The sequence below is a fragment of the Meleagris gallopavo genome, chromosome 12 (assembly GCF_905368555.1).
Source record: "Meleagris gallopavo chromosome 12, MGAL_WU_HG_1.1, whole genome shotgun sequence".
NCBI classification, from domain to species: Eukaryota; Metazoa; Chordata; class Aves; order Galliformes; family Phasianidae; genus Meleagris; species Meleagris gallopavo.
The window spans coordinates 19,171,429-19,198,134 of NC_139415.1; the positions used below are offsets into that span (position 1 = coordinate 19,171,429).

Consider the following 26,706-nt stretch of genomic DNA (forward strand, 5'->3'; position numbering starts at 1 on the left):
GGGGCTCGGTTCGCAGCAAGGTTCCGGCCCTTTCGGATCGCTCCAGACTAACGCGGCCCAAGTGGCGACCGCCGCTCTCGGTTTCTGCCCCCCCCCCAGATTGCGGCTGGAGGCGCGGCGCTGTGCAGCGGTGCATGCCGGGAGTTGTAGTCCCAGCCGGGCGCCGTGCGGCGCCGTCAGCAGACCGGAAGCGAGGGCGGCCCCTCCAAGATGGCGGCCGGGGGCGCGGGTCGCCGCCGCTGAGGGGGATGGCGGGAGCGAGGCGGGAGCTGCGCGTGCTGCTGGCGGCCCGCCCGGATCAGGAGCGGGACTCCGTGCGGGGCGCGGCGCGGGCCCGGCTGAGCGCGGGGCAGGACGCGCTGGGCAGCCTGCCGTTCCATGACGGGATCTACCTGGAGTCCCTCGGGCCGGGCGGAGGCGGCCGGGCGCGGAGCAGCGTGCTGCCGGGAGCGTGGGCTGAGTAAGTGGCGGGAGCGCGAGGGGAGCGCCGGGCTGCGGTGCTGCCGTGCCGGATAAACATGGTGATGGTTACATCTTCAGCTTCGTGTGGGAGAGTACGGCGGAGCACGATCCGCAAGCAAACAAAACGAAAATACTGGCTGTGAGTGAAAGTCACGACCTGTTTGTCTATGAATTCACCAGAGAAGACGGGAAATGCAGCCCGGATCCCCTGCACGGCTGTGAGGAAGGCGCTCTGAAGAAGCTCCTCGAGGCTAACGGCATCAGTGAGTGCGTTTCAGTGTGTCCATAGCCAGCTGTTGCGGGATTTATTCTGCTTCGTGTGCTAAAGCAGCTCTAGGCAGTGCTAGGGAAGGATTGCTGTGGTTAAAGCAATCAGCAGCAATACTGATGGACCTGAAAAGTGATGGGGTGTTTCTGTATTCGGATACCAAACCGCTGGAGGGGTTTCCCTGCTCAGGGGAGATGTCTGCGTGACACAAAGTCAGAAATAATAGCAGCACTGCCATCGCAAATTTCCCGTTTGGCATTAGAACAGACGGGAGGAAAACATACAGGTGGGGCTCTGCACTAATCCTGCAAAAACTAATTAGTGTTTGACTGCAGGCCTACAGCTTGCTGTTGTAGGCGTTCTCATTAACTTCTTCAGTTAACTGAGGAGCTCAGGCAGTGTATCTGAGCTGTGATTTTCTTGAGATACCTTTACGAACAGAAGTACCAGATTGGTGTAATCATAAGATATCTTTAAATTTACAGGTCTTTCTTCGATTTTGTCTTTGAGGATACTGTCTTTTAAAGACAACAGATGCATACTTCTGCTCAACAGCTTTATTGTTATGCATCTTACCTTTCCTGGAGAGTGTTCATCGTTGGAGACGTGTGACTGCTTTACCCTTGATTTGCCCCCACCAGTTTTGGAAAGAATAACAGATATAAACTTCTGCAGGGGGATTCTGTTTTTCTTGGATAGTTCTGGCTTGATCTGTATCCTTTGCAGTAGCTATGAGGTTTCAGTGTAAATGGTTTGGTAGAACAAGGTTTTCTCTTTTGTCAGAATAAGACTTCTAAGTATAAATTAACTCTTTTGAGATGGCACAAGTTATGTTTGTACAGCACCTGAAGCACTGTTCGCTTCCTATCCTAACTAGGCATAGAAAGCTCTATGTGAAACAAGCAGTTCTAAATGCTTTGCTGTGCAGAGGTTAACGTGGGCCACAAAGTAACACAAATTCACCATTTTCCTCTTGTCTCATTTCCTGTTCGTTGGACAACCTGAAACCTGGCGTTTTCTTTGACACCTTTTAAAGACGTATTTGATTCTTTTGATGGAGTGAATCTAGCACACATTGACCTGTCACTCTGCCAGGGAGGTGTGCAGGGTGGGGACAGGAGTTCCACCATCACATCACCGCTCGCTGCAGTCAAAGTGTCGTACGATCTCAGTGTTGCTGTGATCATCAGTTCTTCCAACAATGCCTGTTCTGTGGATCTAAACATGTACTTCAGGTATGTTTGCAGCAGAATTACCAAAGGTTATAAGTGCGACTAATATTAGAAGTTTAAATCATCCATCTGGGAGGTAAAATGTAATATGCGTTTCCTTTCAGACAGTTCCCTGGGCATTTGATTTGTAGAAGAGATCCTGAAAGCCTTCCACTGAAGCCACCTGAGGGAGTTGATGAGGATGACCTTGCTAGTTCTGACTACAGTATGGAGCTGCTGTCCTCGCCTTTCCGCACAGACAGGTAAGTAATGAAAATAATTCTAACATGTCTGCATTTTGCTTCCTATGGAGCACTGATCAGTGAACTGCTGGCTTTTTTCACCTGTAGTTGTGGCAAATCTGCTTTGTGAAAGCTCACTGTGCTTTCAGTCTATCGTGGCTGTTAGGCTGCAGTTAGGAAACGCACCAGGATGACTTCACATGTATCACTGAGCAGCGTCCAGCAGCGATTACTGCTTGTAGTGTTATGTCAGGTTTGAACCAGCACTGACAGCTGTCTGTGTTCTGAGTACCTTTCTGTTTGTTTTCTGCTTAATACAAGTGAGTATGTGAGGACTTCAGGATATTTTGTGTTCAGATAAAAAATGTAACTCCCTTGTGACCCTCAGTAGTGGAATAATTAACACTAATGAACTATGTTAATTATGTCTTGATGTATATAAGATTATATTATGATTCTATGAATTCATTTTCTTCTACTGATTTTTTTTTTTTTTTTTTTTTTTTTTTTAAATTAATGAGGGCATGTTCTGGGATATAAAGGACAATTTTCCAGTAAAAATTCTCAGCTTCATGGCTGTTGCCAACCAGAGCAGCTGTGGTCATGCAGCTTGGTGCAAGCAGTATTTAAACAGAAACAAATAGGACCTGGTACAGCTAAAATGCAAAATGGTTGTTCTGATCTGTACACCAAAATGCTTATTGTTTGACTGAGGAAATGTTAAAAGTTGATTGGTCTGCATGGTACCTGCCACAATACATTATGTTATTGGTAACTGCTTTCTTCATCCCAGGTCATGGAAGGCACACTTATCCTCCCTGCGCAGCACAATCAGGAAAAGAAGATCACGTTCCCCACATTTGCTGTGTGATGTGAACCTACCTTGGTATCAGTATTTTACCCATCTTGAAGATCACGATCCCTTAATCTATGAAACCTCTGAGAAGGCGCTGGCCATTGCTCCAAAGGCTTTTCCGTGTGTCCCTTCCAAGCCATTGCAGAGTGCTGGCACAAAGCTCAGTGGTACGGAGCAGCCGTGGAAACAAATCCTCCCTGTACAGTTATCACAAGAAGTGGTGAAACTGGAGTGTAAATCTGTGACTGGGGCCAAAGCTCTGTTTGTGATCCTGACAGATGACAAAGCACTGACACTTGCTCTCTGGGATTTCGAGTCCCAAGATGTAACACACTACCAGTTCAGCAAAAATAGTGTTTATGTGGATTGCAACGAGGACGTGCCGTTGTGTCTGCTGCTGACAGGTGACTTTGTTTGTGTGATTGTTCTGGTGCAGTCTTCCCAGAAGAGCATTGTTTTGTCTGTTCTCCTTCCCTGCTGGCTGACTTTGAATGTGTTCTTGCTGAGCTGTCATGCAAGTGGAGACTACAGCTTTATGTTGATATTTGGTAGACAGGCAGTAGATACAAATCTTGTTACGTAGCAACTCGTTTATATGTTTTTAATTATGTTTTGATTCTTTTATTCAGAGTGTGGCCTCTCCTTAATTCTGTTTGGTTTAACTCAAGAGGAGTTTTTGAACAGACTGATGATCTATGGCAGTGCTGGAGTCGTGGATTCTGTATGTCACCTCAATGGATGGGGACGGTGTTCTATTCCAGTACATGCACTAGAGGTAAACAGATCTGATTTGTGTCCTGCAGATAACAAAAGCACTGCTTCAGGGTAATCAGTGAAATGTAGCAGTGTTAGTGGTATTTCTAGACTAAAAAAACCGACTACGATTAAGGAGTTGTTCAGAACCTCTCCTAATTGAACTCTGGACCACACACCAGCTCTCCTCATGTCTCCAGTTTTCCTGTGCTCTAATTCTACCTTTATAAGTGTCAGCGATCCTTGTTTAAAAAATGATTGATCCAGAGGTCTGGGGTGCAGCAGTCAGTGCACAGTGTGACAGAGCTCTGTCTGTGTGTTCAGTTGTGTGCTCAGGCAGGGAGCTCAGGTGAAGATGTGCTGGGGTTCTTTGGTTCTGTTTGAAGGGTCTGATAGACAGGGAGCTGAGCCAGGAAGGAGGGCAGATTGGCAGCAATAGTCAGTTACTGTAAGCTTATTTTAAAAGTCCTGATTCTCATAGTACTTCTTTATATCCTCAATTAAACTTTGATAAATTGCTTAATTAACATTTTATCTGTAAACTTAGTGGGTCAGGGTTCCTGCAAAACCAATTAAAAGGGCATGGCAGGCACTCACCATGCCACCTTGTTATTTCAGGCTACAGTTACTGCATGTGTAGTTTAAATTTGTTTATTTTTCTGCATGCAGACTTTGGCACTGAATGTGAAGTGAAAAATAGTACTAATAAATGTACCGTATGTTTTTAGAATACGTGCATAACAATGGTGCTGTCTGTCTGCCTAGGCTGGCTTGGAAAATCGTCAGCTAGACACAGTAGATTTATTTTTAAAAAGCAAAGAAAGTCTTTTCAATCTTTCTGCACTCCGCTCCGAACCCCAGCAGTCTGCTGATGGTGCATCCTGCTCGTTTCTGAAAAGTGAGTGACATACTTTGACTGAGTTGCCTTTCAGTTGCTGGCTGTGTGTGAAGGCACATCGTACTGCCTTTGCCTTGTGTGTTTGAATGATGTCATGCTGCAGCTTCTCGAATTCTCATAACAGAGAGGTGGACAATGTGTGGCTTTTTTGGGTTGTGTTCCAAGCTTTTTGGTGTGAAAGCAGAGCACCTTAGATAGATTGCTTGACGAACTTTAAAATAATTTAGCAGCATACCTTTATTTTAATTTATATTTCATGTGATCGGCCTTATAGGAGAATGCAGATGTAACCGTCTATGTAATTTTTGCAGATTTGCAAGAGCTGAGACCAGCCTTAAACTTGCTTTGCTCAGCAATCAGAGAGAATGACATGGAGCCACAGAGCAAACACTTTTCAGAGCAGCTGCTGAACCTCACGTTGACTTTCCTTAGCAAGCAGCTTGAAGAAATTTTTGCCCACACAGAGGGTGAGGTGACTTGTTTTGACTCATACATAGTAATGTAGTTTGTCGTTGTTTAGATGAGAACAGTTTGGGTTTTGGATTAAAACCTACATTTGCTTATAACTAACAATACAAAAAAAAAAAGCTTGCACTAGTGTTAAGTGAATGAAAGGTGTTATTTAAGGGGAAATTTGAGAAATCAGTGTGAACGCAGTAGCTGTCACATCAGACAGGATGCTGCCAGCTGGATCAGCACGTGTAGGAGTGACAGCTTCAAGGTGATTGTGGATGGCAGTGCAGCTAAATTGGTTGGATTTAGTCCTTGGCTGCTCATTCTTCTCTCACTGCTGCCACGTGAGTTATGCTGACACTAATCTTCCCCTGGCTGAAGAGTGGACTTGTTTAAGAAAGCACTACAGCTGAAGAAATAGCCTACCAGGTAATGTTTCTGCCTGGAAAACTTCAGTTTGTTTTACCGTGGGGCAGCACAGTCACACATCCTGGTATAAACCCCAGAGCTGGTACGGGAGTAAGAACAAGTGTGTTTTGTTTATTGAAGTTAGGGGAGTGTGTTCAGCATCCATAAGCACTAAAAATCCTGTACTGTTGACTTCTGTTCAATTCTGTTTTGGCTGTTCTTGGCAGAACCTGATGGATACCTGCAGAAGGCTGCAGAGATTTTAGCTGATTACATCATTGAACTGAGGACGTTTATGAAAAACTACCCTCGGTCACAAGTAAATATCGCAGACGTAGGGAGTGATTCTGAAGAAGACCTACCTGCAATAGAGGAAAGCCAGATGTGGGAAAAACTGACACCTGAGGTAAAAGCAAATAATGAAGTTCTGGCTGTTCTTATTAAAAATATTCAAGGAAATGACTTGAAGGAAATACGGAAAGGTCCTCACAGTGCGAGGGGAACTAAGAATCACAAAGATGGTAACACTGGAGATGAGTGGGGTCGGTTTGTTCCAGAGGTTATTTTTCCCTTTTAGGAAGTCATTGCTGAGGCCATCTTAAGCAACAAAATGCCAGAGGCCCAGACCTTCTTCCGAATGCGGCAGCATCCTGCCCAGAGCCTTCAGGAGCTCCTTCGGATGGGCTTGGATCTGGTCTATGGCCGTCTTCTGAAGGGCAATACCAGAGAGGCCTCAGCACTCCTGAAGAACATGGTGAGAGGTGTTCGGTTCATTTTGAACTCTTCTTTATGTGACTTTATGTCTTCTTTATGTGACTAATGAAATGAGCGAGCGGTGGAAGTGTGAGGAGGAGCTCACCTGTGGCGTGGAGGCAGCGATTCCACCACGTGCATTTCATGCAGTTAAAATAAACGCGTTTAAGAGAACTGCTGTGATCTCTGGCGTGCCTTTAGAAAGCTGAGGGAGCTCAGCGTCCATCTGCATTTGCACAGTTAGCATGCAATGAGTATGTTCTGGTTTTTTTAGGGTTTTGATGTGAAGCAGCAGTTGCATAAGATATGTTTCTACACGGCTGATAAACACGTGCGAGATTTGCTGGTAAGTGTGGGAAGGGATGCTGTGGGGGTCTGGCTGATGTGCTCAGCTCTAAGGACTGAGGTGTGTTGATGCTGAGACAAAGCATTGTACTGCTGAGCACACTTTCAGAAGGGGAACTGGTTTTGGCCCTGCACCTTGCAGTGTGCTTCCTGAAACGTGACTTTGACATGTCTGTGATCTTTTGCACTTGCAGCTGAAGTAAAAATTGGTTAAAATGTAATTTATTTGTTCTGGCATTCGTCCACTTTTCATCTCTTTGCACACAGTATGAGCTCCGTTTATCTCAGTGCAATCAGGGCTTTTTCCTAGGGCTGGCTTTTTCCCTAGACTTGCAGGATCAGTTGCAACATAGATATATAGTAGGTAGAGAAAAATTATAATTGGAGGTAATACTTTAATTTGAATTAAAGGTCAAAGTTTTACAAGAAGAAAATTATTTTTCTGAAAAAGAGAAGAAAATGATAGACTTTGTGCATCAGGTTGAAAGCTTGTACTCGGAGTCCTTCCAAGAAAATAAAGAGATGCAATCTCTTTCCAGGTAATGTGGGTTACCAGTTTTAATTATTAATTAATATTCTTAATAGGATTGTGTGTGTGTGTGTGTGTGTGTATAATGTATACAGATACTGTGTCTTGCATTCCGTATGATTTAAAGCACTAATAAAATAGTCATCTGTGATTTAATTAATCTCACACTGATCACTGTGGGTTCGTACTGAGGATCAGGGGGAGCTGATTATTTTTACATCAGTTTAACAGCTGCTGTCGTGTTCCTTCCCAGCTAAGCTGTGACACTGCTGGCAGTGCAGGGGAGGTCTTCTGTTCATGTTGACACCAGAAATGAAGCAGTATTTAATAATTTAATATTATTGGAGTTATTAATCAAGCAAAACATGTTCAAACGGAATGTTTGCTGTATTTATGATGTGTTTTCTATAATATTGCAAACAAAATAGCCTGGGAAAAAACAATCTTAGAATTAAATAATTGTATAATGTTCAAGTACTCATTATTTGCTATGCCAGTTTTGGAAAAATTAGTAAATTCTTTGCCTGTTCTCCTCAGACTTTTAGCTGTGTAAGTCCTGCTATCTCCAAAAATCAACTAGCAAAATCTCTGATTGTTTTTGATCCTTTCATTGTCTCCTATTTGTCAGATTGTGTACTGTTTTACAAAAGCGTACTAGAAGATGCCCTAATGCAAAACTTCATTGCAGTGTAAAGAACTGGAGACAGGAACAAGACTCTTCCAAACATTTGGCCACTCTGGAGTCACTGTTGGATCACGATGGACGCCGGGTTCCCAGCAGGGAGGTCAGGGTGATGCTGAACTGGGCTCAGTGGTGGGATGAGCTCCTTCGAGATCTGATTCTTCTCCCCAGAAAACAAGGCCAAGGCAGGTGTTCTGGAATTGAGATTTAAGAGAAGTTTTGAATTAAAAATCTGACTGCCTTTCATGTAGTGAATGCAATCTTGTGGTTGTGGCATCGGTACAGCCAAAGTTGAGTGTGAGCATATCCTCTTAATTTTTACAATGAAAATATTGTATTCACTTCTGTTAGGATCTGTGTTGTTGTGTTGTGACAGGGAGCTGTCTGGAGTTTGGAACTAGCCGTACTGATTGATTGCCAGTTGCTGTAAGTGCTGTACTTAGCTATGGTTTTTTACTTTGCCAAGCTTATTCTACTGTAATGTAGTTATCTCAGCATTGTGTTTGCAAAAAGGAATGCCTGTTTCATATGACACATAAAGAAATGTCAAATTTTGCTCAACAGCCTTTGATTTTGTTGGCTTCATTTCTTTGTTTTTTGTATTTTAAACTCAGGGCTTGCCACATGTAACCCTGAGGCTCTTTGGATGCACCTGACAGCCCAGCACGACTGGCTTAAAATCACTTCATGGATTGAAGAATGTGAGCCCAACCACAGTTCATGTGGCCAAAGTAAATGGCCACCCCTGACTGCAAGCATTGTCGACCAAAACACGTTGTGTAGTGGCTACATGAGAAATGATATCTTGAACAAGCTGGCCAGGTGTGTGCCTTTAATGTGTTACACTAGCTTTCTGTCTTTCTGAAGCCAAAATCAGATAGTTAGAGAAGTAGCTGTTAATCAGATCTTTGCTGCATGTTCATTTTTATATTGAGTTTGGTACCACTGTTTAAAACAGCACACGAAAGTTGGTACATTTGTTTTTAGTCTTGTTGTGGCACTGTCTGAGAGCAGTGAGAAACATGGGAGAGCAGCAGTGCTCTGCCAGGCTTTGGGTCTTACAGAATAGTTGCCTGTTGTCTGTTTTACTGCAGGGGAGAAAATTCTAAACATCCCATGCCATTCCTTGTTCTTTGCCATGAGCTGCAGTAACTAACATGTTAAAGCACTCTCAGCAGTATTTTGGCATGTTATCTTTGCTTTGTTAATGAAATAATTCCCTAGAAGGGAAGTTCTGGTTTGTAATTTTGGAAACACCCTCCACACTTGTTAAAGGCACAGCTGTCTAATCAGTGCATGTTTCTTTTCTTTTCTTTCTCTTTTTTATTTTTAAAGAAATGGGATTTTTGTCCTTTCTGAATTGGAAGATTTTGAACTTCTGCTCCAAAGATTGGTTTCCCTCGGAGGAGTTCTGCAAAATCCTCACCCCGTCCCAAAGTACAGCACTGCCAGTGGCTTGGACTTCCATGCTCGTTTTGTCCTTCACTGCTTAGAACACAATTTGCAGTATATGTTATACACATACCTAGATTACTACAGGTATGGATGTGTTTTTATTCATTGAGTTACGTGCAGATTTAAGTAATGAAACACAGCTGTAGTAGTTGGCAGTAAGAGTCTTACCAGGCTCTTGCCATTTGCAGCATCATTTGAAGATCAAACTGTGAGGCAGTGTGTTGGGTTTCATGCATTTTGAAGCTTTATTCAGGTTGTAATGTCATGATTTATTTGTCTGTCAGTCAGCTAATGAAATAATTATGATCAGAATTAGTGTAATAACAGAATTGCAATCTTAAATCAGTCAAACCAACTTGTTAGTAACTCTGTCACCTGAGCGCAGGTACACGTTTGGTCTTTTTACTTTGAGAAATAAAGAAATGCTTTCTGTCTTATTTCGTACCAGTTGGGATTCCAAAGAGAGAGAAATACTCTACTGGAGCTATAAACATATTCTTATATATGAATACTTCATGATTAGAATTTCTTAGCTGCAACTCCAGTCTAACAATGTAATTATTAAAAAGGTGGAGTGCAGTAGAGGAAAGCTAAGAAGCTTTTTTTTCAGTTTGTGTAATTCATGTGAATTATCAAACCCTCAGACTATGGAGAACGGTGTGTGTGAATCTGGTCCTTTCTTTGGAAAGTGGTTGGGGTTGTGAATTCTGGAAGCTGCTGTTTTGATTTGCAGAAGCAATTACATGGAATCATAAGGAAGGGAGCTGCCAGAGAGGTCCTGTCAGCTCCAAGGTGCACCTTGTCAGCAGGGGTGGTGTGAGTGGCTGTTGTGATAACAGATGACAGATCACTCCAACACCAAATCAGCTCTTCTTAATTCTTGTGCAGTGGGGGCAGAGGATGCTTACAAATACCATACATTCACTGTGCTGCTACTGTTGTTATTTCCAGCTTAACTCCTTCCAACTGCCCTATTTTGGATGACAAGGAACTGCATGAAGCACATCCCTGGTTTGAATTCCTCGTGCAGTGCAGAGGGGTTGCCAGTAACCCACGAGGTAGGAGCCTGGCCTCGCTCAGCAGCTGCTCTGAGGGTGAGGCTGATAGGCAGGTTTGGGACAGCTGGGTTTAATTCCCTGCTCTGCTGCAGGCTTTTCTTGGCCACAGCAAATCATTTACGTGTGCATCAGGTCCACGTCTCTAAAATGTGGATTATAATTCCTATTTAAAATGCACATAGGGATCTGGAGATCTGTCAGAATTGGTCTCTATGTGATCATCATTGCATCTAATTTGCTTACTTTCCTAGAAGTTTCAGCAGAAGGAGAATAGGTAAGAAAACACAAATACCATTAAAATTAAAGCTTCATGTGAGGCATTCTAATTTCTCTGCCCTTTGGGTATGTGCTTTCCTGGACCGAGATTTTTATTGTCATTGAAAGTCAGTACAGTTTGTGTCCTCAACTCATTGTACTTTTCTAACCTTCCATTTCTTGCAGAGGCACACATTAAAAAACAATGAAAGCTTGCAGGTTTTTTTTTTTCTTCAGAGAAGTAAGATAAGGAATTGACGTAATACAATGCAAAGGTGTGTGACTCCATCCAAAGAAATGTGTGTAGGTAAAATTGAAGTATAAAATCAGGGATGGTTTAGTGAGAATTAGGTCTTATACTCACAAGTAAGTTGTGAAAAAGTCACTGTTACCTTTTTTCATGCTTGTAGAATAGTTATAATGCACAACTTAATAATTGTGTTTACATTAAATTACATCTCTCTTTTTCTTTCTAGATCCAAAGATGATTTTTCAGGCGAGTCTAGCAAATGCTCAGATCTTGATTCCTAGTAATCAAGCCAGCGTGAGCAGCATGCTGCTGGAGGGACGTACACTGTTAGCTCTTGCAACCACCATGTATGCACCTGGAGGCATTGATCAGGTACTGATCTGTGTGCAGCAGATTGTTGATGCATTTTGGGAGGAATTCTCACGAGGTGCTGAAAATTCAAAGGAAAGAATTGATAAAAACAAGCACACCAACACCGTCGTGGTTCTTGCCATATGAAAGCCTGGTTTTGGTGTTGCATGTCTCATCTTGTTGACCAAATTCAGGATCAGAAGACGACAGAAACAAAAGCTTGCTGGCTGTGTTGTGCCAAGCGATGGCGTTGTGCTGCAGAGGTCAAAGATGAGTCATAAGTGAGTGGAACTTTTTAAAGAGAAGGATGGTTCAAATGGTAACATCTTATTAATACAGGGAGCTGTGCTACATAGCAGAGAACCTACAGCACTGCGTTTCTAATACAACCTGCAGAATTCTTGCAGGAAAAAAGTGCTGCTTTCTGTGTTGTTACCAAATGTCCAATTCCCACGACTTAGATTGTTTGTGCATTCACAGGTTGTTTTATTATAATCTCAATACAGTTTCTTCTTCCTGATTAAATAATTCCACTTCCTTTCATTGCAGGTTCTTCAGAATGAAGATACAGAGAAACCACTAAAGAAAGTTGATCCTCAGCTCTTAAAAATGGCATTGAGCCCTTACCCCAAACTCAGAGCTGCTCTTTTTCCCCCTTGCACCTCTCATGGAATTTTGCCATCTGACATCTCCCTTTACCACCTTGTTCAGGTATGCAGAATGATTCTTGCTCTTGCTAGAGCTATTTGGTTTGCTGTAATTCTGGGCAAATACCTTTTATTTCACATCTGTGGTATGAACTAAACTGCAAGCTGGAAGAAATGCCATAGAAGATTTTTTTATTAGGAAAATGGTAGCTTTGCTGAGATCTCACTGCAGCAAAATACTTGAATGTGTGTTTCCTTGTTTCCTTAAACTAAAATCAAAGTTTTGGTGCACTTATTTATCCACTCAGTAGATGAGGATACAAACATGTATCTTTGGGAGAGAATTAGCAAGATTTGTCATTGCTTGATGGCAGCACAGGCAATTCTAGAGTATCTGCTACTGTGGGTCCCTGAAATATTTTCTAGTCTGAACAGATGAGAAAATGTTAAGGTGTCTTAATGTATCTTGTGTCTCATCTTTTAGTCATTAGTGCCCTTTGACCCCAGTAAGTTATTTGGCTGGCAGTCGACAAATACCCTTGCTGTATCAGGTAAGTTAGTTTCATGGTTTTTATGGTTTTCTTTTTTAACCACGATTGTAGGATCACCTTCCTGTGGAACAGTTGGGCAGAAAAACTTAAAGTAAAGGCCATTCCTTTTACAGCAAAATGACATATTTCACTAAAATCTTGTTGTGAAGTGAAATAGTGTCTGGCTGGGTTATCTTTTTCTGCTAAGCTCTTCATAGACGTATTTTTTTTCCTGAGCGTATTATGAAATAGAAAAGCAGTATTTTGTTTTAAAAAACAAGTTTGAGCCTCTGAAAAAGTGATCAGTCACAGCTGTTAGAAAATGTTACTGCTGGAGTTCTGATGTTACGGTAAGAATTGGAATTTCAGTGGGATTTGGGTATGCTGACATTTGAGGTGTGGGATTGTCATTGTGTGTTTAGTTGTTGAAAGCCATTTTCTGTGTTTAAATCAACTGCTGGTCGGCTCATAAAAGCAATAATATTCCTTCTAGATGCATCAAGTGACCTTCCTCATTTCTCATCCCCTGAACTGGTGAACAAATACGCCATAATGGAACGACTGGACTTTTTGTACTACCTGCGCCATGGGCGTCCATCTTTTGCCTTCGGAACATTTTTGGTCCAGCAGTTGGTCAAGAGCAAAAGCCCCAAACAGCTGTAAGTTACCTCAGAAATGGTGGTGTGGTAGTTCTGCAGAAGTTACCATCGAGCACAGGGAATAATGTCAGTCCTCTCCAGCAGCAGCCTGCTGCTGTGCCTTGTATCTCTTTGAAGCTGCAGGTGTGCTGGGAATCTATCCAGTGCCACTTGTTTCTAAATATCTTGTTTGTATTTTAGTCACTGTATGTTTCTTGTCATCGTTCCTGCACAAATCAGTAAGTATCTCTTGTGTGAACAGCTGAGGTTTGGGCTGAAAGGAAATCAAACCTCCGTGTGGGCTGAGGTACTGAGTGCTGCAGAAAGTCAGTGTAAGACTCGAGCATGCCTGATTGTTTCAGTTGCTGATGGAAGTGTTCAGACATGCAGTGAGCCAGCTGCTGCTGCAGCCCCTGGTTATCTGTGCAAATCCCTGTCAGGTTCTTTAGGCTGCAGTGCTTGGCTTGCAAACTCCACAATGGGACATTCTGCAGTTAAGAACTGCTGACAGTCATTTTTAATTAAATTTAATGTAAACTGCACTGGCTTTGCTTATTTAAAAAAAAAAAAGTTTCTTGTAAACTGCTCATTTTTTGACCATCTGTCATATGTGGGACTTCATTCTCAGACCTCAGGTTTTTTTTCTAAATGCGAAACTTGGTTTATGAACACTTCTCATGCTGATAAAGTCCATGCATTTAGCAAACTGTGTTAGGTATGTGATTGAAAATGAATTAAAAATCATGTTTATTGAATGGTGCTCCTTTTGTTTCAGGATTCAGCAAGCAGGAAATGAAGCCTTTCTTCTGGGCCTCTCTTTCTTCAATACGCCTTCAGTAGCAGCTGCCTGCGTGTGCTTTCTGGAGCTGCTTGGGCTCAGCAGCCTCAAACTGAGAGTTGATATTAAGGTTGCAAACATGATATTCAGTTACAGAACCAGAAATGAGGAGTCTCAGCACAATCAAATAAGGGAATCTTTGGGTATGCGTGTTTTTCGCTCTCTTTAGCCTAGCGTGCTTTTATTCATTGGAAAGAGAAGCAGTGATCAGCTGGCAGATGGTGCTTACCATCTCAGGAATGCAGTGACAGTTTGAAGAGTTTGATTTGAAGAGTTAAAACTCTTGCTGTTCACGTGCTCCTGCTTCCTACCCATTCCAAACGAGGCAGGAGGGCTGTAAGGTGACGTGCAGGCAGAATGGCAGCAGTATCTGACAGATGCTATCAAACAGCTGCCTAGGGCTCTATTAAACACCTCAGTAAGGTCCTTGCTAACGCTGTAACACAACTAGAGGACTAAACAAAGGTTTTCTCTTTTGCACTTGGAAAGTTGTCTGCAACCACAGTGGAATCAGATGTTCAAAGCTGTAAAGAAATCAAATTTATCCTAGGAATAACTGGAAAGTTGGATTACTGACTGCACATCTGCAGCTGTCTTCTGTCCTAGTGCTGGCTGTTGTTGAAGTGTTTGCAGTAATAGAACTTGTGCTTCCCGTTAATCCTGATACTACTGCTCTAATCTCAGCAATGGTAATGTATTCTTTTTGAACAGTTGAACAGTTAATGAGATTGGCTGATGGTGAAAAAGCAGCAACAGAAGAAGTTCTTAAATCCTTAGAAGAAGCCTTTTGGGATTCAATTGAGCATCAAGGAATAAAGAGGTAAGGAAAATGACTTGAAGGATTATGATGGCAAATTGAAATTGAGCGTTGAATTTTATCATTTGTAATTTCAGACACTGAGATCTGGGTGTGTTTTATTGTAGTACACTGGATAACAGTATTTGAGTTTAGCATACAGTTCCAGGGTCAAGTAGCAGAGGCAAGAGAGGCGTGCTGGCAAGAATTACAGAGTTCTGTCAGCACATCTGACTTACTGCTCCACAGAGACACCTGGGAGGGAAGGCTGTGGGATTATTCTCAAAGCTTTTGTTGTCAAGACAGAGGCTTCATGGAAGGGAATGCGGACAGACTGTGGTGGTGTGGGAGCTCCTGCAGGGCTGACATAGCTGAGGTGAGGTCAGTGGGATGTGCAGGTGCTGCCATTTGCAGGTGTGGATCTTGGGCCATAGTTACACACTGGTGACATCTGATAGGAACATCAGTTCATTCCAGCAGAAGCTTAAAGGTTTGTTCTTATGTGTTTTTCCTTTTTTTAATTTTTATTTTAAATTCTGTGCAGGACATCCAGCGACTCCAGACGGCAGTGGTCCTTGGTGATGCAGTTCTGCAAACTCCATACGACGAAACTGAGCACCTCATACCTGAAGGAGTGTGCTAAATCCAACGACTGGCTGCAGTTCATCATCCAAGCCCAGCTGTACAGCTATAAGCCAGATGAGGTGAGCTGTCTGTGTATGGTTTTAAATGAAGACAGAGATCTTCATGAATGCTCGTTGTGATGTTCTCCAAAAAAAGAGAAAAGAGGAGAAGAGAAGAATTTTGGTACTGTTCTTTTTTTATTGAAGGGATGGCTCCCATATGTTCAGTAGAAGTTACACTCCTTTTGGTTTTAAGTGTAATTTAAAATTAATAAAATATTGCCAGTAGGTAACAATTAAATGCAATTTAGAAAAGATAATGGGAAGAAGCTCACTGGAAAATTCCAGCTTATGAGACACTTAGCAGTCCTCTTTGTTTTTAACCTTAATCCTTCTGTTGCTTTCTCGAGAAGAAAATGTGTAACTCCACAACTGGAGGAGTTGTGTGTCATCGTACACTGGTGGCAGTATGAGAGATGAGAAAAATGGGTTCTCTGGGAGTCACTGTAGCTTCACGTAAAAGGGGAGCTTCAATATTTCAGTGGAATAATTCACATCTGCAAACACGTTTCCTTCTCAGCTCTCCAGAAGCATTCTGAAGAATCGAATGTGAAAGGTGTCTGACTTTTGTGCACATGTAGAGCCTCAGTCAGCCTTGCCCCTCGTCCCCCTTGGGCCTTGCTCTGCATGCTGCTGTCATTGTTTTCCTAGGTCACGTCTGTCCTTGAAGGCTTCGCTCCCGTTATACAGCATCACCTGATGTTGGCTCTGGAGAAGTCACCGCTTCTGCACGGCGCTGCGGGGGGTCCTGAGGGCAGCACTGGGAGCAGACATGCAGACGGTCTCTTCCAAATCCTTTTCCGGTGTCAGGAGGGCCCCAGTGCTTCGTGTCACCTTTTGGCTGAAGGACTGAGAGACCACGCTCCCATTCTGAGTGTTTTAGCAGCGTGTTTCCCTGTGAGTACTGCCTGAGTTATTTATCTTTTAGAGGAATAGATAATTAGCAATTGAGATGCTCTTATTGTGCAGTTGCTATACTCAGTAAATATGTAGGTTGCACTCATCAATTTTTCTCAATTTCTGTGGAAATTGTTGTGAGTTGTCTCACACATTTGGCCAACTTGTGTGTCATGAAGTGACATTTTTTGTCTGGTCATTACAAACCCATCATTTTTATTTGACAGGAGGCTGACATTATTCACTGTCTCTGTGTCTGGATAATTACCAGTGTGGATAATGTTACCAGATCTGAAGCAACAAAACATATTCAGAGCTCAGTAGAAAATCACAAGTGGGATCTTCATGACCTGTCACTTATCTGGAAAGTGTTTTTAAGAAAGCAAAAATGTCAAACACTTATAAGGGGATTCCAGCTCTTTTTAAAGGTAAGGCCATGTCATTGAGTGAGCGTAAGTGCTTGAGTGCAGCTCACGTCTTCTCGGAGGGAAGAACGCCTGTAGATTCCCCTCTGTCTTGTTCTTTGTGGTCTGGGTAGCCTGGATGTGATATATTGAACAACACAGCCAAGTAAGGAGATCTTTGAATGGAAGTTCTTCCAACCATTACAGGCTTGAAGATCACACCTCAAGCTTGCATGCAGTGTTAATAAATGAGAACGTTATTGTTCTGGTTAGGAACAGAATTCTTCCTTTACTGAAGTACTTTTAGGGAAGAGTTATAATCTGTTTTTGTGTCTTAAAGGATTCCCCTTTACTGCATATACTGGAGATGTACGATCTGTGCATGAACTGTAAAAAATACAACGAGGCTAAAACCAAACTGGACGAGTTTCAGAAACTCCTCACAAATGTAAGGATTCGTTTTCTGTGAATGTCTTTGCAGTGATTTCCCCCCTATTAGAATGTGGCAGCTATCTGATGTCTTATATTGAAGTTATAAGTGTTCAGAGTGATCTAGGAGCTGATTCTTTTTGAATGAATTGTTTGCAGCAGATTCTTTTGATAGGTGATGGAAGAAAGTAGTTGATTATTTGTTTCAAACCTGCAGTGTATTTTTCTTAGTCTTATTCTGAGTTGCTACAGCAGGCTAAAATGCCACTGTAGCTTTCATGTGTGAGCATTTCATTGTTTGAGGGCTGACACTGACTCAGGTAGGACCACTGTTGGAATTATCTGTGGTATTCTGTGCTGTGCTGATAGACCAGTGACTTACAGGGGCTGCCTGTTCGAGAGAGAGAGCTGTTCTTAAGTATGCCCCTGGGTTTCTGAAAGCATCAGTGCCATTGCTTTGGTTCTGGCAGTTGTTAGCAGTTGTACAAACGCCTCTTTGACAATTGCTCAGTGAACTCAATTGCCATTTAGAACTGAAGTCCATTTAGAACACTGACTTAGCAGTCAGTTCTCAAAGGATCAAAGTGGTTTCATTCTGTGTTCCTTGTTTGTCACACAAGGATTTGCATACAGATAACCTCAGTGCTTTCCTTTCCACTGTGATTTTCTAGTCCCATGAATGTCTTCGGAATCAGCGCTGCATGCCATAATGCTTCGTTGTTTTCCTTCCTGCAATTCAAGCTAATGCTGCTCACTTTCCTTTTCCTGTGCACCACTCACACAGTGAATGTGCTTATGAAGTGTACAGAAGTGTGCTGAGCTGTTGATCTAACCATTTATTTTAGCTATCTGTTCATCCTTCTTGCAGTTCTGTCTCCTCCTCAGCTTCGTGAGCCCTGCAGTAAAACTGACTGCCTTCAAATGGAAGTCCAACATACGTGGGTGATGGAGCATCCCCCCGTGGGGCTGGCACGTGGTGTTTCCTGAAGGAGTTCGATGTGGAGCATCTCTGATAACCAGTGTGATTGTCAGCAACGTGCAGAATAAACTCACCGAAAATAAGCCCCAAACTCACAGTTCTTTTTGTACGCACAGCTTAAGAGCGGCGATGGACCGGCAGCTTCTCAAGTCCCTGTGCAGTGGCTGGAATCACAGGCCTTGTTTCTTCTGGAGTTGATGCTGCAGCAGTGTAGGACAGAATACGAATTGGGAAAGCTCTTACAGCTGCTTGCTGCAACAGATGATCTCCTGCTTGCTGGTAAATAGAGCTGCTCTGTGAGGTGAAATGACGGCTTTGACCTGCAGTGCAGTGTTACTGGAGTGACTGAAGGCGATTACTTGGCGTGTGTTTGTGGTGCTTCATTCAGTGAGAGAACTGGGGTAACCAGAACTGGTTCTTATGGTGAACTGCAGTGATGAAAGTTGTGTGCAAGTCTGGTTGGGAATATGGGTAAGCACAGGTGTGTGCTGGTGAGGGGCACACCTTATCTACAGAAGTATTTCAGTTCTGGGCTTAGATACATTTTTAGTCCCATGTAAGCTTTAGAGTGTAAAATCTGTGCTCCTCTGGCAGGCTGCATGCTGGCATTGGCATAAGCTGAGTTCAAAACCAACTGCTGTCACTGTTTGTGCCCCATTGAAACAGGCCCTCATGTGAAGAAACTCTGTGCGCTCAGTGAGATCCTGAAGGGTTCCTCCGTGTCCATTAATCCCTCCATGCTGACCAGATTCAGCCCAGAAACGTTTCAGAATGAGTGCAGATCAATTCTGGAGCAGCTCCAAGAGAAAGGAATGTTCTCTCTGGCTCGGAAGGTGGCAGTGCTGGCTGAACTGCCTGCAGACAGCGTGGTTACCCGAGAGGTACGGCACAGGGCAGCAGTGATGGTCACCTCCTGGTGCTTCTGTTACTGGCAGCATCGAGAATATAGCTTTATGTTTGTTTGTTTTGGAAGCTTTGTAAAACCTGTGTGAATTTTGCAGATTCTAAGAGATCTACATCTTTTAAGAGACATGGGAGAGTGGGATCAAGATCAGATAAGAATTAAATTCTGGAAAAAATGTAACGACAGCTTCATGAAAAATTCCATCTCCAGCCAAGCTGCATCGGATTTCTTTTTGAATCAGGCCAACGTGGTGGTTGAATCCTCAGTTCAGGAGAAGATAAAGAGCATTACAGAGAGACATTTGCTGCTTACCCTGGCTGGCCATTGGCTAGCCAAGGACGTCTCGATGGCGCTGGACAAACTAGAAGAGATAGAGAAAGAGATCTGGATTTGTCGTATCACACAGCAAACTCTGTCCGCAGATGAGGGGTCAGGCAGGTCGAGGTGCTCCTCCTGTGCTGCAGTGAATGGGGATTTTACTTTTGACAACTTGGCCAAGGAGTTTTCTTTTTCAAAGCTACCTGCTCTGAACACACCAAACTACTTAAAGGTGGAGGGTCTGGAATTCAGGGAGTGTCAGCAGACCTTGGCTGGTGATGAGGAGGCGGCGCTCAGGTTTCTGCTCGGATGCCTTCTCGATGAAGGGAGCGTGCACGAGGCCAGCCGTGTGTGTCGCTATTTCCACTTCTACAGCAGAGATGTTTCACTGGTGTTGCACTGCAGAGCCCTGGCCTCGGGGGAGGCTGACCTGGACAAACTGCACACAGATATTCAGGCTCTTGTAGCAGCAGAGAAGACGCAGGAAAGCAGCGCGTCGCAGCAGAGCAGAGTCCCGAGCAGTAAGTAGCACTGATTCAGCCACCTGACAAGTAATGAAGCTGTCCTCCTAAAGGACTCTTCTTAGTTACTGTTTCCCCGAAGTTTCTGCAGGTTATTTATTTGGTTCCAAAGTCCTGCAATGCACCCAGGCTCGATGTGTTTCAGAGTCTCAACCATTTGTTTTTTCTAGTTCACAATTCAGGTGAAGCATTGCTGAGCATGATCGGTGTTCCTGCTTCTGGAACGCAGGCTCTCGTAAATCTTGAGTGCATTTGTGGAGCTGATGCATGGAACTACTTTCATGAATGTATTTGTCTGAATTCTTTGTGCATTGTAGTGGGTTTAGTGTTTCTTAGTAGTAGTTCTGTATAAAACACCATGTGCCTATTCATGAAGTACGAACTAGAAAGGTTTCCAGTACTGAGATGTGTAAGGCTTAATAAGAATAGAATGGGGTAAATGAAGCCTAAGCCATCAGAAACACTGCTGAACCCATTTCCTTGCTCTCATCTGCTTAGGAATTCTAATCTAAGGTGGTGTGGATATTTTTAATCATTTGTGTTCTGCCATATTGTGTATATTGTAACAATAATGATAATAATAGACCACTGGTATCAAGAGTTCAGTTTTCAAAGGCTGAGAAAGTATGCTGAACTTGCTGCAGACTTGTGAGGTCTTGCTGCAGGTGGGAGGCTTGCTGCTACCTGTCTTTGTGAGGCAGGAATTCGTAATGTTCTTGTTTCCAGCATCCAGCTTAGAGGACTGGACGCACATTGCAGACCCATCTCTGGATGATCAGATCGTCCTCAGTCTGAAGGCTCTCACAGATGAATGTGTCCATGGGAGGAACTACTGCAGACAGGTTCTCTGTCTGTACGAACTTTCTAAGGTATGGCTCTGGTAACATTATTAAGGAATTGAGCGGTTTGTATCAGGCTGTGCTCTGGAAGTTTGTGCAGAGGAGGATAAGGAGTGATGGAAGTACTGCTTAGGTGCCAGAAACAAGAGCAGTACTGCCAGCCCTTGTGTGGAAACATGGCCAGATGCTCCTCGACTCCCCAGGCTCCTACCTCACTCCAGTAAGCCAGATCTCAGCCTGAGTCTCTTTTGATGTGCATTTTTAATAATCCTTCAGGCATATGTTGTTCATTGAGCTAGGCCTTTGTGTGGCTGTTTGGGTTTTATTTGTTCAGGAAAGTATCTGTCTGTTAGCAGCAGCTCTGCATTAAGCTCCGATGGAGTTCTTGTATGCCACCCTGGTCTGGAGAAGATTAACACTGAACATACACGGATGAAGGCATTGTGAAGTGCCATAAGATTATGTTCATGTGTTTTGAAACTGAGTTTTATCTCCTCCTGCAGCACTTCCCTTGCACTGGCCAATTAAGATGAGATACTGCGAGTCAATATATGTGCTGTGATTGGATTTCTTCTTGTGCATCTTCTTAACTGCATGTACATTTCTTAGGAACTGAACTGCTCCTACAGTGAGATGTCAGCCCTTGACCCTGAAAAAGTGCTTCGAGCCATTCTGTCCTCCCAGCAGGCAGAGCGGTGCAGGAGGGCTCAGGCATTCATCACCACACAGGGCCTGCAGCCCGAAACTGTGGCAGAGCTGGTGGCCAAAGAAGTCGTGCAGGAGCTGCTGGCCTCTTCAGAAGGAAAAGGTACTAATGGCACTCAGTCTTGGTTTTTAACTTTTTTTTGTTTGAAAATGTGGTATCTTTGTATCTGAAGAATCATCCTTGCTCTGAAGATACTGGAGTGCTTATCATAGTAACGTTTAGGCAGCTCTGTAAGGTTATAAAAATATTACATTATGACAATTAACATTAAAGCTCTGTGAGAAAGGATGAGCCATCAGGAGATCTAGGATTCAGGCTGTGCTTTCCTCTCTTCCTTACTTTTCCTGCCTCTCCCTTGCAGACTTGTACTCTTCCTGTTCCCCTCGTATCAGTTCACTTGTGTAAGCTTGGATGATTTCAGGCACCACTCTTAGAGGAGTCAATTTACTAACCCAGCAGAAAGCAAGAGTTTTCTTTCGAGTTCATGAGTTGAACTGATTCATGGAAGAGTACAAGTCAGAGCCACTGCAAGGGATGGGTTAGAAAATGCTCTTTTTCAGCAGCAGCAGCTTGCTGGATGTGTGAAATTATAGGTGTGTGTCATTGCAGTGGCAATACAGATGTTCAGAAGGATTGGATTTCCATAGTAGTAGTACCTGATTCCCACATCTCAGCACTAAGATCAGAAATGTCTTGAGAATGTAGTTCCAAGCCCTAACTCAGTCAGATGAGGCTATGTTGGTTTTGTTTCTTCTGTCACTGTAGCACTTTGGGTATGACTGGCTGTCTCTGTGCAGGACAGAAGCAGGTTTCCAACCCTGCAGCTGAGAGCCAGGCGTTCCTGCAGCTCGCCAAGCTGTGCCAGGACCACACGCTGGTGGGCATGAAGCTGCTGGAGAAAATTTCCTCTGTGCCACGTGGGGAACTGTCATGCAGTGAGTAGATGGCAAGCAATGATAAGGAGTGCATCACCAAGCATGGCAGCATTGGCTTGAGATCACATCACAAAGAATAAAAGCAATGCTGGCAAAAGCATCCGCTATTTATCTCAGATTTGATGGTAATCTGAATAGATGGACAATAAATGTATTGCTAAAGCATTGCATGAATTTACTCTGCAAGCAAAACACAGTTTTGTTTTTGTGTGTGTGTGCTGATAGCTGAAATAACTGAGTTCTTGTGTTCTTCAGTTACAGAACTGCTGATTTTGGCCCATAATTGCTTTAGTCTGACTTGCCACATGGAAGGAATCACCAGGGTCCTGCAGGCAGCACGGCTTCTCACAGATGAGCATTTGGCACCTAACGATGAGTATGGACTTATGGTGCGTGTGTTTGCTGCCGTGTTGGTTGCCTAGAGCATGTGTGATGGTTTCTTCCAGGTTTCTTCAGCAGGTGATGCTCTGAGCAGTCGTGGAGGGTCGGGGTGTGGTGGGATGGAGGAGTCCCTCAGCTGTGGGTGGCAGTGCTCGTGCTGCACGGCTCACGTTGTGCTCAGTGTAATGGTGGTACTGCGAGGGGAATGTATTGACAGACCTACAAGGTCACTGGGTGTTGGTATTTGCTAACAGTACGCCCTTTCCCATCACAACAAAAACAGAGCAGCAGCTGATTTAAAGATAAAGCCTCTCGGCTCTGAGGGAACATCCACCTGTGTGATGCACTGCATTGCTGTGCCGTCCGTCCACAGCGAGCACAGCCTTCTCCCCAGCACAGCACTGCTGCCCTCTGACAGACCATCTTTCTGTTAGTGTGAGCTGTGTACTTACACTGCTGCTTCCACAGGTTCGTCTGCTCACTGGGATTGGCAGATACAATGAGATGACCTACATATTTGAGCTGCTGCACGAGAAGCATTACTTTGAGGTGCTCATGAGAAAGAAGTTAGACCCGGTAGGTGGTGGGAAATGAAAGAGGAATGTTTCCAGAGCGCTGTGTCTACATCAGAAACTGATATTTCACAGCAAGGTGAATTTGTCTGGAGATCCCAATTACTGGAGTGTAGGAAGCGTAGAATAATTTTCCCAAGTAATGAATTAATTCTGAGTTCATTAGATATCCCAAAGAGAGAAGTAAGCACGTTTTGCAGAATAGTATCAGGACAGATCTGCCTGTAGTACAAAGATGTGAGTAAGAAATAAGCTCTTTGAATCTGAACGTGGTAATCCTTTGTCTGAGCAGAGTGGGACACTGAAGACAGCGCTGCTGGATTACATCAAGCGCTGCCGCCCAGGGGACAGTGAGAAGCACAACATGATCGCCCTTTGCTTCAGCATGTGCCGGGAAATTGGAGAGAATCACGAGGCTGCTGCTTGCATACAGCTGAAACTCATTGAGTCTCAGCCGTGGGGTGAGTGTCAGCTGCAAAGCCAAGGAGTGTGTGCACTGCTGCAGTAGGTCAGATTGCTGCAGTCTGCAGCACACGATCAACAAAAGGTCCCTCAATGTTGTGTTTGTGTTAAGAAGGAAGACGTGCTGGTGAATGCAGCTGTGGCTCCCTGCACTGTTCTGTAACACCCACTGATGTTGCCCTGGCTGGAAGAGGGCCCCACTTGCACCCTGCAGTGCATCTGCCTGCTCTGGTTGGTCTTTTTCAAGGAGCTGAGGTTTTGGCTGTTACTGGAATGTAACATTTCAGTGCTGGGAGGAGGTCAGGACACATGCAGCTTTCCCTCGCTTACGCTGGTGTGATGCAGTGTAGGGATTTGTGTTCATTTGTTTTGCTTTACAAAAGCATAGAGGTAGAGCATTACTGTGTGTGTGTGAGAGAACCTGCTGCCATCTGAGTTCCCCGCTGTGTGATGTGCTGGCAGTTCCTGCAGCAGCTCTGGCTCACAGCCAAACAGCTCTAACAGCTTCACCATTTCCTAGAGCTTTTTCTTTTATATAGATATGAGAGAGTTTTTTGCCACTTTCTGAAATGAGTGCACACAGAATTGGTGCTAAGTATTTTTCATCTTACTTTGTCACCTGTGGAAATAATTCATTATTCCATTTTTTTTCCCATTTCAGAGGAGTCTCTTCAGGATGTTGCAAACTTAAAGAAACTGCTGATGAAAGCTCTGACCCTCTTCATTGATGCAGCAGAAAGTTACTCTAAGGTAACAGCACATAGAACCGTATGGCACACGAGAAGTGAGCTGAACTGCGGGATCAAAGAGGTGCTGTGGGGCTGAGCAGGGTTCCGGCCCCATAAAACATCAGCACGTGAACCTCAGGGTTTGTCAGTTGTGCAGCACACAGCAGCCCCAGTAAGGCTGCTGTCACAGCACTGCATGCTGCTCACCAGTCAGACTTGGAGGAGTGCAGTGAGGTTCCCATGTCCTCAAGGAGCGACTGTGAGCGTAACTGCTTTACACTCAGGGCAAGTGAGAATAAAGCAATACAAAGAGCGTTTAGAAACCAGGGTGATCAGATCATGAAAATAATCCTCGCAGTGAGCGAGATCTCATTTAAAACTAATGGGATTGATCAGTGTGTGACAGGGCGTTGCTGTACACGGCCAAATAGTGGATGGCTCTGAATTGGGCGTTTCAGTCAGCAGTTTGTCCTCCTCCTTCAGAGCGTTTCTGTTTCCAGGACTCCTGTGTCCGCCAGGCCCTGCGCTGCCGCCGCCTCACGAAGCTCATCACTCTGCAGCTGCATTTTCTGAGCACCGGTCAGAGCACCATGCTGATTAACAGGAGCAGGCAGAACCTGATGGAATGCATTGTGTCCTTGCCTCGATTCTATCAAGTAAGCTGGGCTTTCTCATCTGCTGCTTTTTTGGAAACCCATAGCTGTAACCAGCAGGTGTGTGAGCACTTGGCTCCTGTGGGCTCTGCCACGTGGCCACTGAGGCCTGCAGGTGTGCTGCCCTCGCAGTGCTGCTGACAGAAGACAACATCTGTGTTAAGCATTTGTTCCTGCCCTGTACCTCCAGCATCTCTCCTCCCTGCAGGCGGCTGTTGTGGCCGAGGCATATGAGTTTGTTCCAGATTGGGCTGAAGTTCTGTACCAACAAGTGATCGCTAAGGGAGACTTCACTTACTTAGAAGAATTCAAACAACAGAGACTGCTGAAGCCTGCCCTGTTTGAGGAGATTGCTAAGAAGTGAGTAACTCTCCAGTCACGTTGGGAACTTGGTTTTTCATGGGCAGAAGCAGCTGCACATCAATAGCGTGCAAGTCCTAGTATTGTTAGAGACTTATCTGTGCTAAAATACAGCATACAGGAACCTGGAATGCATGCTCAGTTTCTTAGGCATAGTGTGGAAATAACAGCAGTGGATCAATTATTGTTTTTATTGAGCAGGGTAAATAGAGAGCCATAACTAATGCTGGTCATAGTGCAACTTTTTAAAATGAACTGCAGCAAAATAAGCAGCCAAGAGAAGCAAATGTACCTGTTGAGCACAGCCTCCTTTTGAGAAATACTTTTCTTTTAGCAAGACAGAAAGCTGTACTGGCTGCAAAGCCTATCTGAATGTCACATGAAATTATTTTCAGGTGTAAGCAGCACCCACCCACTGACGGTGCTCTGAGAAACCTGAAGAGGCTGCTGGCTTACTGCGAGGACATCTCCACGTACTACAGGCTGGCCTATGATAACAAGTTCTACGACGTGGTCAATATGCTCCTGAAGGACGCGCAGACTGGATGCTGCCTTAACGACATGTTATCCAACTAGAAGCACACACCAGCACCACAGCCTGCATGGTCAGTAGGGTTCTACTACGTAACAGTAACTCCAGAAAAATGGTGATGGTTGTAAATATTTAAAAGGTTGATGCTGTCTTAACCTGAAGGTGTTCTGTACAATAAATCCTACCCTTTCCAAATACCTGACTGATGGCAAATATGGGCTGGTACAACTGGCCCTGGACCTCAGGGATCCGCAGAGCGTTAGGAACTGGGGGGAGAAGGGATCACCATAGAACTGCACCTAAACCAACAGAAAAATGAAGTAATGCGTCCTGCACACTGACAATAAAATAAGCAGAATTAATTGGCTCCTACGTGCTACAGATCACCTGCTGCTTGTCACCTTTAATTCCTATCTGATCAGCTTGTTTCCGTTTTCCAGCTTAGTGATGAAGTTTAAGTCTTTTTACAACTCTGAACAACACCTACCTACTGCTTAATAAATTCCAAGAGCAGCAACTAAGAATATTTGTGCTCAACTCACAGTTATGAATTCCTTCCCACACTCATGCAGGGCAGCCATGGGGACGAGGCCTTACCTGGAGCTGGGAGCCAGTGTGTTCAGCTCAGGGCTGCCAGCATGGGTGAGGGGCTGGCAGTGGGACCAGTCCATGGGTGAGGGGCTGGCAGTGGGACAGTCCAGGCTCAGCACCGTCTCCAGAACAAA

At 44.1% G+C, this 26,706-nt stretch overlaps 1 protein-coding gene across 5 annotated transcripts; it reads left to right on the plus strand.

Moving 5' to 3' along the window:
- Positions 1-26,348, plus strand: SPG11 (SPG11 vesicle trafficking associated, spatacsin). 5 transcript variants are annotated; one of them, XM_085233922.1, is made up of 40 exons: positions 1-460; positions 541-725; positions 1,216-1,443; positions 1,767-1,965; positions 2,067-2,204; positions 2,977-3,443; positions 3,669-3,814; positions 4,558-4,690; positions 5,002-5,157; positions 5,779-5,957; positions 6,129-6,305; positions 6,579-6,650; positions 7,061-7,188; positions 7,867-8,045; positions 8,475-8,682; positions 9,196-9,399; positions 10,267-10,373; positions 11,105-11,250; positions 11,779-11,940; positions 12,361-12,427; positions 12,900-13,065; positions 13,820-14,025; positions 14,594-14,702; positions 15,223-15,382; positions 16,013-16,258; positions 16,486-16,686; positions 17,003-17,110; positions 18,187-18,349; positions 18,737-18,951; positions 19,072-19,813; positions 20,540-20,682; positions 21,262-21,460; positions 22,156-22,293; positions 22,549-22,682; positions 23,143-23,250; positions 23,539-23,707; positions 24,370-24,458; positions 24,937-25,092; positions 25,298-25,449; positions 25,845-26,348. In XM_085233922.1, the coding sequence occupies exons 1-40, from the start codon at positions 135-137 to the stop codon at positions 26,023-26,025; spliced, it is 7,392 nt and encodes a 2,463-aa protein (XP_085090048.1). In that variant the 5' UTR covers positions 1-134; the 3' UTR covers positions 26,026-26,348. The 5 variants fall into 5 exon arrangements, 3 of the variants coding, with proteins under 3 accessions (XP_085090048.1, XP_085090049.1, XP_085090050.1); XR_014885882.1 differs by lacking the exons at positions 25,298-25,449; positions 25,845-26,348 and adding an exon at positions 23,821-23,939 and having other exon boundaries at positions 24,937-25,083; XM_085233923.1 differs by lacking the exon at positions 17,003-17,110.
- Positions 26,349-26,706: the final 358 nt, after the last annotated feature.

Coding starts and splice junctions, on each gene's coding strand:
- SPG11 (XM_085233922.1), top strand. CDS start 135: ATGCCGGGAGTTGTAGTCCCAGCCGGGCGCCGTGCGGCGCCGTCAGCA. Junction 8,683..9,195: donor ATCTTGAACAAGCTGGCCAG/GTGTGTGCCTTT, acceptor TTATTTTTAAAG/AAATGGGATTTTTGTCCTTT. Junction 17,111..18,186: donor TTCAGAAACTCCTCACAAAT/GTAAGGATTCGT, acceptor TTGTACGCACAG/CTTAAGAGCGGCGATGGACC.